The following is a 15000-nucleotide window of genomic DNA, read 5'->3' on the forward strand; positions in this document are numbered from 1 at the left end:
GTAAAGAAAAAGGACAGTCAGTTCTTTTGCCGACGGGCTGCGTCAAAAGGTGCGGCGTTGGCAGCTCTCTGTTGGTTTTGACGGTGACTACTATGTCGAAATATAAAGTGAGCAATCTGTACCTGAAATTTTCACTTTCCATGTGATGTATCGTTCAGCGCATTATTCTTACGAATGAGGGAGTTATTACGGAAATTTCAAAACTTTTCAGCCCACCCTCGTAATAAAACGGGTTTTGAATTATAATAATCTCAGCTATATAAAATATTATTTTATTTGACGGACAGGATTTTGATGATGACGATGATGATGATGATGATGATGATGATGATGATGATGATGGATGATGATGATGATGATGATGATGATGATGATGATGATGATGATGATGATGATGACCAAAACAAGGCATTAGAGATGTAATCAAAAGGACAATAACCTGAACATTTTCATCTGGCTCTCCAAGAATTCTGTAAGTTGCTTTCATGACGTTATGCACTAAGATTCGAGGTCTGGGGTAGCTGTGAATTTCTGATATTGTCCTCGGTTTTAGTTCAAGTATTTTATGAAGAATCAGTTTCAGACTCAGGAGCTCTTGCTGTGCTGAACGGGCGTCCTGTTGGCAAATGATAAAGAATAATAGGACTTCATTATGTGTATAGTAGTATAGTATTCGCCAGATTCTAGCACGCCGAATTCCAGCACGCTTTGCAATATGGAATGATGAAGCTGGATGACCAAAATTTATCTTTATAATAAGTCGTTACCTCCCACGAGCACTGGATTTCGACACGCACAAATCTTAGCACGCTTTTTGCGGCTACGGTCTTGTGGGATGACACTCGCTTTCGGATCGGGGGTCCTGGGTTCGAGCCTCGCTCGGCGCAGAGCCGAGTCCTTTGAGATGGCTCTTTACTCACATTCTCTCACCGTATTCCGGTGTAAAATGAGTACCCGGCCGTTAACAGCGTTGTCTCTGTCCGAGAAAATAGATTGTAATATTGCTTAACAGACATCATGTCTTGTCCTACATGTTAAGTGCTGTTGTTCATGGACCCTTTTAAATAGCTTTGAGCACGTTTAAAGGATATTGCGCTATATAAAAGCTCAAGTTGTTTTTGTTTTTGTTTTGTTCTTTGGCTTTTTCCTAGAGCATACTAGAGTCCAGGTAGCACTGTAGTTGTTTACTATCAAGGCAAATTATGTTATAATAATATCCCTGGTAGGAAAAGTTACGTAATGGTGCTTTTATCACAGCACATGTCTTCTTTTTAAGATGATGAATGCCCTTTCTTTTTACAAGTCATTTTTATCATTGCAAATAGAAGACAGTAAAGGATATGAGACAAAACTTGTTAAGATTCCAATGAACAGCTTGAAAATGTTATTACAAATTAGTTTACCTCCATCTCTTGCGTTCGTTCGATGACGTCAGCCAAAATACTTTTCCGAGCTGTAGCAATAGCAGAGCTTATTTCCTTGAATTTTCTGGTGCACGTGGCTGCCCTGAGATCTAAAATATTAATAATGGACCGAAGGGATTATGTTGAAACGATAAATAAATGTCCAACTAAACAGCATGCTAGATATATGTTTATCTAGAAATCTATTTAGTTGGATAGTTATAACGTGAATAGATATTTCTCTACATTATTAATATTTGGCTCAGTGGTCTTTGAGAATTTCTTCCAAATTATGAAATGAATGGTAATTGAAGTGTATCTTCTAAAGTATTCTACTTACACGCAATAAAACTGGTTTGACTCCATCAACATAGAATCATCGTTTTGTTATATATTGATTGAATCGATCAGTTTTATTAAGTGAGATAGATAATATCTTGACAGATCAGCGTCCTGCCAGGGAGTAAAATTGTTGTTATATTGTTTAGATATTTTGCTACAACTATCCTCTATTTTAAATCTCGTTGGCCACTTACTTCAATGGTGGTAATTGCTCAATTGGTGTAATCAATAATTAGATAAAAGTGACAAAATTAGGAAGCATGTGTAAGATGAAGATCTGAAAAAATTTGTATGAATAGTGCCAGACAAAGCAAGATTGGGTTTTTTTACGCACCAAATGCTTTTCACAATTTAACAACCCGAGATTTTGGTGAAAAACGATTTTTTGTTATCTTAAAAATTATATTATTGAAGTGCATTGTCTCAAAATATACTATCAAGGCATAAAAAACACGGTCAAAAAGGGTATAGGTAGTAAGAAAAATGGGGAAAACGGAAAGCTATGTTGCTATTTTCTCAGTATCCCATACCTATTTTCTATGGGTATGGGATACTGTGTCAAATATTTCTCAGAATCTACTCAATGAAAATGTCTGAAAAATGTCCACAGTTATCACAGAGATAATTTGTTATGTCACCATAGAGAGATTTTTGATAGGCTATGTATATTCTTATTTATAATCCAAGTTGTAACCGGGAAGAATATGGAAGTTATTCCTTCATTAGTTTTTGCGGTAATATGGGTACTGCTGAATACCGAAATCCACCGAAATCTACCGAAATCCACTCCAGTGGGGAGTTAACTAGAGACTATGGGAGGTGGGTACCAGTGAGGAGTGAACCCTGAACTGTGTGAGGTGGACACCAGGAGGATAAAACTAGAGACTATCGGCGCGGGGCGCCAATGGGGATTAAGCTGGACTATGGGAGGTGAGTACCAGTGGGAGTGAACCCAGAACTATGTGAGGCGGGAGGCAGTAGGGAGTGAACCAGAGACTATGGAAAGTGGGCACCAGTTGAGAGTAAACTGGAGACCATGGGAGGTCGGCAACAGTGGAGAGTGAACCCACAACTGTGTGAGGTGGACACCAGGGGGAGTAAACCAGAGACTATAGGAATAGGGCATCAGTGGTTATTGAACTGGAGATTATGGGAGATGGGTACCAGTGGGGTGTGGACCATAATATGGGATATGGGCAATAGTGGGGAGTGAACCAGAGACTACGAGAGCATGACACCAGTGGGATTGAACTGGAATGGGAAGTGGGTACCAGTGGGGAGTGAACCATAAATTATGTGAGTTGGGGTGAAATAGAGACTATGGGTGATAGGCACCAATGGAAAGTGAACCCAGAAATGTGAGAGGTGGACACCATTGAGCAATGAACAAGAAACTATGGGAGGTGAGCACCAGTGGAAAGAAAAAAGAGACTTTGGGAGGTGGGTCCAGTGCGGAGTGAACCAGAGACGATGGGATGTGAGCACCAATGGGGAGTGAACCTAGAACTGTTAGAGGTTAACATGGATGGGGAGAGAACCCGGAACACCCACTAATTGGTAGACACTGGTGAGGAGTGAACCCGGGACTATAAAAGACAGACACCAATAGAGTATAAACCCGGGACAAATGAGATATGGACACCAGTGAAATGAAATCCCTAGATTACATGAGATGGGCACCAGTGGGGAACGAGCCACGGACAATGGAAGTTGGATTGCCAAGATTGCAGGATATAGGTATATTGTTCCAGGTTCAATATTCGCACCTCACTGGTGTCCATCTTTCATTTTCCGATCCCAGGTTTCCTATCCACTTGTGCCCACCTCCCCTAGTCTCAGGTTCAATCACCTCTGGTGTCGGCCTCCCACAGTCTCGGGTTCAGTCCCCACTTTTGTCCACCCAAGGTATTACGGGGTAACTCTCCACTGGGTGTCTTCTTCCTCAGACTTCGGTTCACTCCCCAGAAATTTTCACATCTCACATTCCCTGATTCACTCGCCACGTGTTTCTCATTCTACAAACGTGTACATTCAACATTGGTGATCACCTTTCACAGTCCCAGGTTCATTACCCACTCATGGTATCCACATTTCGGTATCCTGGCTTCGTTCCCTACTGGTGTCTGCTCTCTAATCTATCAATTTGATATTACGAATTATCTACACTTACGTTTTCTGACGCATAATATTTAACCGAGTATATTGCAAGAGAACCCAAATTCGCTGAACCATGAAAGCCAAAGAATTCGTGAAAAGAAGTCAAACAATTAAAATCATTGGTTTCAGTTGTACATTATGAAACTAATGTATTCACCGACGTAAAATAGTTGACCGGGTTTATGTCACTATTTGTTATCAAAAAGCTTTGTTCTCGACGGTCTTTATAGCCTGTCACAAATCTCTGTCATTAGCTAAAATTCTACAAGACTGTAAATTAGCCAATGTAACAACCATTTATAATGAAAGATAATAAAAACATCTCAAATTTACAGATCTATTACTTTAATATGTATTTTATGGAAAGATATGGAATCCATTCTCAAAGGATTTCTTTCAACGTGCCTAATTGACCCAAGGGGCAACCCGCACTGTCCGCAATTATCTTTATTTGATAATTAAATTCAAATTTCCATTCCATCTGACTATTATTATAAATTTCTTCTTATTCAAGCAGCAACAATTGTGTTTTATAAAAAAGATTACATTTGGAATTGTGAAAATATGATCATTCCTATATTCTGAAATTGAATCCAACAACTACTATGGTAAGGTTTAGGGGGTTTAAAATTAAAAGGATTTTATAAAACGAAGTAAGTCTTGCTTGAGCAAACAGTAAGCGACTGGCATGGTCCATTTATTGTAGTGAATTATTTTCTAAAATATTATGAACAAAAGAACCCCGATAGACTAGGAGGCACGCGGTAAATGATATGAACACGCCGATAGACTTCCCTGCATTCTTTAAATAACAATTTATTATATACGCTATCATCATCGTATTCATCGTTCTGAGACTTGCGGGGCACTGCTGGAGACACAAGGAGGAGATTGTAAGCAGTCTTGAGCTATGGGAACCACCTGAACGAACCAGAAGCAGAGGCAGACAGAATAAAACGTACATTGACTGTCTGCTAGATGACACAGGAATGGACAACACCCGGGAGCTGCGTACGCTTATGGAGGACAGGACAGAATGTCGAAGACTTGTGACTCATGTTGGGCTCCCCAAGGGGCGGCCTAAGTAAGTAAGTATCATCGTATTCATAATTAATATGATAATTACTATCATCATCATCATCATCATTATCATCATCATCATCATCATCATCATCATCATCATCATCATCATCATCATCATCATCATCATCATCATTATCATATCACCATCATCATAATTATCATCACCATCAGCATCGTCATCATCATCATCTGGGGAGTGAACCAGAGACTATGGGAGGTGAGCATCAGTGGGGAGTGAAGTCAGAACTGTTAGAGGTGAATACGAATGGGGAGAAAACCCGGAACACTCACTACTCGATGGCCACTTGTGCGGAGCTAACCCGGGACTATAAAAGATAAACACCAATAGAGTTTAAACCCGGTACAAATGAGATATGGACGTCTACCTCCCATAGCCTTGGCTTCACTCAATATTCACTTGTATCTATATCTCTGAGTCCTGGGTTCGCTCATCACTGTTGTCCTTCTTTCATTTATTTTTATCCCAGGTTTATTCTCCACTTGTTTCCCTCTCCCCTAGTCCCAGTTTCAATCACCTCTGGTGTCGGCCTCCCACAGTCCCAGATTCAGTCCCCAATTTTGTCTACCCGAGGTATTAAGGGTAACTCTCCACAGTGTGTCTTCTTCCTCAGACTTCGGTTCACTCCCCAGTATTGTCCATGTCTCACAGTCCCTGGTTCACTCGCCACGTGTATCTCATCCTATAGCCTTGTGTACATTCCACATCGGTGTCCACATCTCATAGTCCCAGGTTAATTGCCCACTTATGGACTCCACATCTCCGCATCCTGACTTCGTTCCCTACTGGTGTCCACTTCATTAGTCCCAAGTTCACTCTCCACCGGTGTTACATGTTCAATCTCCACTGGGTGTCTTCTTCCTTAACCTCTGGTTCACTCCCGAATGGTGCCCACCTCCCATAGAGTCTGGTTCAAGCCCCACTAGAGTGGGTTTTGGTAGATTTCGATGGATTTTGGTAATTTCAATGGATTTCGGTAGATTTGGTGGATTTCGGTATTCAGCAATACCGGGGAAAATTGCCTAAAGATTCTTATACATTTTGATACCAGACCACCGAATCAGGACCCAAAACGGATATCAACACAGATATAGTTTTATGTTTCACCAATTTTTTAAATCCTTAAATGATTATACAGAATGATTTAAATCGCTGAATATTGGTAACATTTTTTTAGAAAAGACCGTCCCTTAAGCAATTTTTAAATGTTTTAATTGTTTTTATTTAAATGGCTAAAGAAGGGGTTTGAGCCCGAAACGTTCCGTGTTTGGTGATTTGTTATTTTTCGAAACTGTCATATTCATGTTTGTTCATTATTATTTTCTTACAGTTCACACAGCTTCGCCCAGCTCTATCATTAAATGTGATATTGAATTTGGTTACATATGACCTGTTGCTGACAGATATTCAAATTTGTACATAATTTTCTCTTGGTTATCTTCATTTTTTAATTTGTCGTGGTTTTTAAACTGCAATAGAATCTTTTTGCTAACTACAAGGCAAATCAGAGCAGATCATTTTTCAGTTTTAAATTGTGATAGGAACAGGTGAGAAGGAGAACATTAAAGTCTGTTAATTGCATTGTACAAAGATATTTGTGACACCGACTTACTGTCAAGATTCATTAAGAACAAAACATTCAGAGCCTTTGTCAAATCTCCTTGGTCTTCTTGTCCACTAGATTTGAACTCGTGGATGGCCTTCTCCAGTGCCCCCAGATCTCCTGCTTTCGTCGCTTCCTGAAGTTTTCGTCTTGTATCGTCCGCAACTTCCACAACCGTTAAGAGTTTGCCCTTCATGTCAAAAAAAGAGATACGCATTTATACAGATCAGATTCATCCTATAACTTTAGACATGCATGTTGAATGTTGCCCCATAAAATATTTCTTTATCCAAGATTATATTTTTGCATTTTGGATGGTCTAATACAGTCAAAATGTAGAGCGATAAAACAGATCAACTACCTGTAAAATAAGATTGAGCATAAGGCGCAATATTTTTTTTCAAATTCAAATTAAGTTTATTTCAGTAAAAATAGATTCTTCCGAAATATCAGAGCGAAAGTAGTTTGAACTAAGTATAATTTATGAATATTTGGTTGGAATACAATGGGTATGATCTTGTAAAGCGATTAATCTTTTTTAGAAAAAACATATGAAAATATTCATTAACTATTTGCTATAACATCTTACATGTCTTATTCTAAATTTTTATTGTATCAGTTAGTCCAAGACCCACTATAAAGTGCTTTAGGCAGATTTAGTGGATATTGCGCTACATAAATGCTCTTTTCGTTTTCCTTTTTTATTTCTTTTCACGAAGTAAACTCTTACATGACTAGGCGGGTGAGGCCAGCTGTTGTGCACCAGCAAGTATGTTGCTATAGTTACATAGTTGTTGTTGTTGTTTGATGATGGGTCTAAGGCACGTATCTGGGGATAACATGTGATAATGATGCAATATCAGCTCGCCATGTTGTTCCATGAGAAGATATAGATATTCTATTCAAACACATTTGATGTCTACAGGAATCCTTGGAGTCAAGTTCTCAAATTAGGTTTAACAATCTTACATCGGCAAAACAAAACAAAATTGTGACCAATCAGCTAAAACATTATTATCAGACCTGTCTACTTGAAAACAGACAAATTCGTAATTTTCAGAGAAAAAATAATGTACTCTCTGTAATTCACTTTTTTTAAAAATCCCTCTCATGATGATTAAATAACACCTAAAATTCCTTTAAAGTAGATATGGAGTCTGGAATCAACTTTCATTTTCAATAAGTTTTAGTGACATAGACGGGCTCACAAAATTCTGAAATTGGAGCAAAAATTCGTTGACTCGGCGATTTTTTATTTTGTAATCGTAGGCAGATCTGTATTATTAACCAAACTGTGGTGAACAAGATGTTGACAATTTGATCAATATTGAAAACGATCTGGAAAAGTGAGTGAAACCATTCCAATAATTCCGCCTGACACTATTTGTTATTCACCCACAGACCTCCTTAATACCGACAGGTCCATGACCCCTATCCCCCGGGCTACAGACAACGCAATCCCGTTTCCACTTGGAGAACCCTACCCCTCTCTTGATGTTGGGAGGGTTTAATAACATTAAACATATTATTTGAAGAAGAAAAAACGACCTTCAGGCAACTATAGAGTAAGGATTATGACAGGTTTATTTAATAAAGTTCATGAGAATCCCATAAAGATTAACTCCATAAAATTCAGAATGATTTTTGTCGATTACATTTTTACAGATAATCGAATACAATGAACCAATTTATTTTTTTGTAATACAAACAAGGATCTGCCAACAACATAATTCACGAATAAAGGAAATTCATCCTAATTTAATTTCTCTCTCTTGTGTACCTTATCGGTTAAATACATTGGAGGTTAAATCGGAAGAAACATGTCACGACAAAATATATGTATTTGCATATTCTTATCTATTTACATAATTCATTTATCTATTTGCTAATTGCTCCAAATTGAACATACAAAAAAACAGAAACATACCTGTAAAGCGTATTCCACATTTGGGGTGTCTGGTATAGCTACCTTGACCCAAGCTAGACCTTTTGTAAGGTCGTTCACAACTTCCAAAAATTGGTCAAGAGTACCAAGATTTTTGTTCACGTGGAACATTTTGGCGTCAATGTGAACGTCTTGCGACAACGTCAGTTGGAACTCCGTTATAGATTTCGGTTTAACATAAATTACACAGTCTGTAGGCTTGATTGATAAAATACCAAAATCTTTCACATTTGGAAGAACAACAAAACCATTTTCTGGTTGAAGAGGAAAGGGATATACTGGATCATGCACTTCCATGCAATCAAGACGAAATTTTGTTATAAGTGACAAATTATTGTTCACATCACCATAGACATCCAAATAATAAATCCCTTCTTCAGGAAAACGAATAAAAATTTCTCTACAAGAATCCCTTCCGGTAGTGATTACGAAATTGTTTAAGCTATCAACACTTTTTAAAGCACTGACTTGTTTCCTCAATCTTCCTGATATCTTTATACTACTTACATCCGTCTGAGGGTGTTCAAATTTGACTGTACAAAGGCCGTGTTTGCTGACTATTATTGCCTTGAGTCCATTGGACACGGACATACTGGATGTAAAGTAATCCTCTGTGAATTGAGGGCTTTGTAAGAATAGATTGAGATCTCGAGGACACTTCAGAAGTTGCCAAGACTTGTCGTTTGGAAAACAAAAGTTGATCATTTTCGACGGATCTGTCAGCCAGAAAAATTCGTTTATCCTTGATCTTTTTGTCCCTTTAGACATCACTTGATTATTCTCTCTGGTGGGAGATTAAATGCAAAAACTTGAGGTTAAGATGAAAAATGTCAAAATGATATTTAGTTTCCACCTACATTTTAATGTTAAGAGGAATACAAAATATAAGAATTGTTTTAGAGCCAAAGTAATAATAGATATGGGAACCGATATACAATGATTGCAAGAAAAAATTAGAGTTTACTAAAACCATCATGAAAAGTCAAACTTCGAAAAAAAATATTGGGTTTATGGAGTTATTACAAGAAAGAAACCTGCCTATATTATGAGAAATTAAAAATTGTTAAAAGCCATGACAAAAAATATAATACAAATGAAAATAAACATTGCGTAAAGTATTGTGAGTTTAACTTTTAAAATGGCAAATTTAAAAAAAAACGATCATAACTTGAGTCTTGATAGATATTTATGCCCTTTTAAAAACGAATTAAGCTAAGACAGTGTTTATATACATAACCATAACAGCTAAGTAACATGCTGTCGTCATGGGACAACGCGACTCAGCGGTATCTTCTTTGCTTCGTATCCGAAAGATATCGAGTTCGACTGCCTGTCAAACTGTGTGACCTTGAGCAAGTCACCCCGTCCTAGCTTACTTTGCGGCGCTGCACTGCGGCGGACGCCTGAGTTATTCCCATATCCCTTAGAATTCACCCTAAAGACAATTTTATTTCTTCTTGGGGATAAATAAAGGGAATCTTTTTATTAATCATTAATTTATCAATAAAACTTTAAAGTACACAATTCTATGCATCATCCAAGATAATGATAATAGCACTACATGAAACTAGGTAACAGATGAAAGTACTCACGACTCGGGGTCTGCATGGTTCAATTTCTCGTTGAGGTAAGCCCACCCGATATGCAATAGTCTCCATGATCCATTTAAATAGACAGCGTTGCACGTACTGCCCATGCCTTCTGTGGTATTCTGACCCACTATGTAGTCGTCCCCTTTGCCTATACCTTGTACAATAGCGCAAGGGATGTTGGCAGCTCTGTAAATTAGAAGTACATCAAGTTTATATTTTTGTAATAAATAAATGAGGGTCCCATTTGCTCAGTTGGTAGAGCACTCGATTCACAAACAAAGGTACAGAGATCGTTCCCCGTTGAAGTCGGTATTTTTATTCTGATCCCCACCCCTGTCTACCCATCAGTGATTGAGTAACTAGATCTGTTAGATCGAGCGAAAAGTACTTTGCAATAGACTAGCAATTGCTATTATCCGTTTCACTCTATAGAAACCGGGTTCAACGCTGTGTTCTTGAGCCTAATGGCTCTGGGCGACTACTTTGTTTTGTTTTTGTTTTTTGTTGGGTGTTTTTACATTAAATAAAGGTTGTTTAAGTTAAGTATTTCTTTATTTGTGAGAGTAGAGTTATATAGAGACATAATGACTAGAAGCAACGTAATCTTAACTAAGAATGAATTAAAGATGTGCATGACTGAAATCTTAACTAAGAATGAATTTAAGATGTGCATGACTGTAATCTTAACTAACAATGAATTAAAGATGTGCATGACTGAAATCTTAACTAAGAATAAATTAAAGATATGCATGTGAGGATTGTGATCTAGTGGAACGACAATTGGCTGAAGCAGGCTATAATATATAGAATCGAATCAAATGTCTATTCCAAGCGATACAAGTCGCCTTTCTTGTTTGTTGTTAATGGGTTTACAACACAAATCAGTAAAAAGAAAGGAAATAGGATAGTAAGAAGAACTAGAATTACAATTAAAGCGCACGAGAAAAGGTAAGACAAAGGGGAAATGATTCAAATAGGAAACTGGTGGTGTAGATTCCAAGAGCATACTATCAAAGTACTTACTTTGAGATCACCTAAAAGTCTCACCGAGACACAAGCACAAGATCCCACTAAGAGGAATACACTCAAATGTTTACAAATCATATGTTAGAAATAAAAATTAACAGTACATTATAGAGAGATGATTTACAAGGAAAAAATATCATCTCCCAAAACTATAACTATACATTCGACTGTTTCCCTCCCAGCCAAGGACTGCGGTCAGGGTCAAGAAAAATCCAAGTAATCTCATTCCAAGACAAAGACAGAAAGCAATCGAAAAACAGATACAGGGGAATAGAAGACACAACAAGTACCTCCCTGCCCACTATTGGAGGTCATGAACCCCACCCAGCAAGTCGCCTTTTTGACGCGGCCATTGTGTTAAAACTTTATCAATATTCGTCACCACAAGATGAATACTTATTAACGCTTGAGCTAATAGGGGTAATGTGTGTGAATTGTTTTATTCAGGAAAAAAAAGTTGGAGTCCGAGATTTTAAACCGGTGTTACCCATCCAATCGCTGATCACCCTTAACTTGATTTTGATGCTAATCGAACCCTAACACCATCTTTAAAAAAGTATTCCTTCAAAGCCAAGAGACCCATGGATCCGGATTTATCTCGGTTTCTATTGCGTGCATGAAACAAACAGTAACAATTTCTAACTACCCTTTGGATAAGACGCTAGTCTATAAAAAAGTACTTTCCACCAGATCTAACAGACCCAGCTATCCAGTCACTGCTGAGTAGACGGGTCAGATAAATCTTGACTGCACCTGGGATCGATCTTCGTCTCTTTGCTTGTAAAGCGAGTGCATTACCAACTGAGCTATCTCTAAAAGAACAGTTCATGTATGCGCAAGCGCTCTATCGATTAAGCTACCGCCTCTTTAAGGTTGTTTACCTGCAAAGGAGAGTGAAAAACGATTCGTAGGTGCCTTCTCCCATCTTGATTAGCTTCATGTATCCTCTAGGTGTGTTCGGATCTGTGACTCCGTGGTAGTTGTTGTCTAAAATGTCTTGATGGAACAGCCATACAAATATTGCCCGTGCAGTATTCATGTCAGACTCGCATTCTCCGGCCAAGGCCTCTAATAAAGACTCGTAGGAATCAAAATTACTAGGTACCTAATGATGAAAAATTTAGATTTTCAAATTATTTTCAAATTCAAATGGTTGAGATATAGATAAGAAAAAAATAGTGGCGGTAGTTGTAGTAGTAGTAGTAGTAGTAGTAGTAGTAGTAGTAGTAGTAGTAGTAGTAGTAGTAGTAGTAGTAGTAGTAGTAGTAGTAGTAGTAGTAGCAGCAGCAGCAGTAGTAGTAGTAGTAGTAGTAGTAGTAGTAGTAGTAGTAGTAGTAGTAGTAGTAGTAGTAGTAATAGTAGATAATGACGATGATGATGATGATGATGATGATGATGATGATGATGACGATGACGGTAATGATGTTGATAAAGAATGCTCGACATGGCAGGATATAAAAAAAATAATTTCTTTTTTTTTTTAGGTGTAAACATGTTATATTATATTGATTCATATGGCGGAACCTGATTTAATCTGCATCCTCGAGGCAATTTAATTATGAATTACAGTTCACCGTGATTTCTATCCTTCTTTGATTATTTTGCTGTTGCAGCTTCCAACCGTTCAAATTCATTCCGTTCTTTTTCTAATTTATAAAGTAAAGTTGACAGAACAGTTACCTGCTACCCTCTGGTTAGAACGCGTTAATATAATATAGTAAAATGCATTTTTCAAGATCTTATTTTAACCCAGATGAGTTCTGTCATTTGATAATGATCTGAAAAAGTGTGTATGAAACTGTGCCAGACAAAGCAGAAATACAAATAAATACAAGAAAAAAGAACATCCCAAAATATCAGTCTACCTCGAGGCTAATACTACTATTTTCTCTGCTTTGCCTTGCACTGTTTCAAACAACCCTGATCAGATCTTAATGTTACAACGGTACCTACTCCCTAATTTCCCATGCTATCCTATGTGTTTGTATCTGAGTTTTTGTTGTTGTTTTTTTTTATTTGTTTATGTCGTTGCATATTCTGTATATCTCTACTGATAATAGAAGAAGTCAATAATATAAATCAAAGACACTGATCAGGATGTTGGTAGAGACTAACTCCAATGACAAAAGGACTGGTATAAATTATTTGGGCATTGGTAAATTGTTCAAGTCCTCCAACTGTGATTGGGTAGCTGGGTCTGTTAGATTTGGCGGTAAGTATTTTACGATAGACTAGCAACCTTATGAAGGTAGAAGAATTGCTTTTTAACTGGTTTAAGGAAAGTAGTCCTTCAGAATCATAATACCATTTCGATTATCCAAAACGAAAAATAGCAATTGAATGATTCCCTTTGGATAAGACGCTAGTCTATCGCAAAGTTCTTTCCGCAAGATATAACAGACCCAGCTACCCAATGACTGCTGGTGGACTCGGGGAGGGGGTAAAAATAACTCCAAACATTTTCGATTTATCATTTTAGAAATCAGAATAAACTCCGGTTTGAAGAGGCTGTTTGATGCCAAGGAAATTTCTTTTAACATGCTCGGTTCATAGGGGTGGACAGCAAGGGACAATATAATCAAGGACTCCTTTAACCCTCTTCATACAAACTGTAGGACAAACCTCACATTTGTTACCATACCATGAACATTTTTCTTATTTAGATTTGTTTCATACTTCACATTTTAATGAAAATATCGTTATTTATTTTATAAGAACTTAACGGTGTTTGTAGAGCTCGTTTTGCAGAGTTAAAAAATCAATTTTAATATTGGGTAAAACAAGAAATAGAGCATTTATATAGTGCAATATCCACTAACGTGCTCAAAGCGCTTTACAACGGGTCCATAGCCACAGCAACACTTAACATGAAGGACTAGACATGACGCCTGCTAGGCGATATTACAAGTTTTGAGGTACTAATTTTAAAACCTGAGTACGGTGAGAGTGTGGGTAAAGAGATTTTTCCAAGGACTCAACTATGCGCCGAGCGAGGCTCGAACCCAGGACCTTCCAATCCGAAAGCGAGTGCCATACCACTAGCCCACATAACCCCACGGTAGCCATGACATTTTGTTAAAACAACAAAAAAAATACGGCGGGTAAGGACAGAGTTAACTTAGTGAAGCCCTTCATCAGGCCTATATTAATGGCAGGGAAAAGTGCTCAAATGTAATTTACTGTAATTGTTGGAAGTAAAGCTATGTTGACATTGTCGGTAGACAGCTTACTTGGTATGGAAATTAAGACGGTGGGTTCAAGTGGTAGCCATAACAATAATTGTAAACATTGGCGGCGTAGATAATTATTATCACCGAGTTGTTGTCGACCTCTCTCTCTCTCTCTCTCTCTCTCTCTCTCTCTCTCTCTCTCTCTCTCTCTCTCTCACACACACACACACACACACACAGATACTCTCTCACACACACACTCACATACTCTCTCTCTCTCTCTTTCTCTCTCTCTCTCTCTCTCTCTCTCTCTCTCTCTCTCTCTCACGGACCAGGTTCATTTCTATGTACCTCTATAAATTAAATGGATTCGGTGGAGTCAATTTTCAGATGGCAAACAGCATCAAAGGATAATTGAATCTAGACGCCTAATATGGAAAAATTTGACACATTTACAGTTGTATGTATTTTTGAACATTTTTTCTCTTTATGTGATAGTAGATTGACAGATTACATCTCCTCATCATCGGTTCAAAAATTTTAAACAATCATATAATTCTTCATCAGTCAAATTATTTATAACTATCTTTGTACCGATGCAGATTTCCTGTCCTTTTCCTCCCACTGCCTTTCATCAAAGATGTCGGCCTTGTCTTGCAA

General features: G+C 37.8%; 1 protein-coding gene across 1 annotated transcript in view; it reads right to left on the bottom strand.

The window, feature by feature from the left end:
- Positions 1-15000, bottom strand: part of LOC144964798 (hillarin-like) — a 29394-nt gene that overhangs the window by 6777 nt on the left and 7617 nt on the right. Inside the window, exons 3-10 of the mRNA XM_078899427.1 lie at positions 14935-15000; positions 12052-12275; positions 10145-10330; positions 8535-9336; positions 7338-7436; positions 6617-6797; positions 1404-1513; positions 440-616 (exon numbers count right to left, since the gene is read on the bottom strand). The exon at positions 14935-15000 is cut by the window's right edge and continues 48 nt beyond it. Of these exons, the coding sequence (XP_078755553.1) occupies positions 440-616; positions 1404-1513; positions 6617-6797; positions 7338-7436; positions 8535-9336; positions 10145-10330; positions 12052-12275; positions 14935-15000 (1845 nt within the window). The remainder of the gene's footprint in view (positions 1-439; positions 617-1403; positions 1514-6616; positions 6798-7337; positions 7437-8534; positions 9337-10144; positions 10331-12051; positions 12276-14934) is intronic.

This window comes from Berghia stephanieae, chromosome 2 (genome assembly GCF_034508935.2).
Source record: "Berghia stephanieae isolate SIO BIC M18660-M18661 chromosome 2, UCSD_Bste_1.3, whole genome shotgun sequence".
Taxonomy (NCBI): Eukaryota; Metazoa; Mollusca; class Gastropoda; order Nudibranchia; family Aeolidiidae; genus Berghia; species Berghia stephanieae.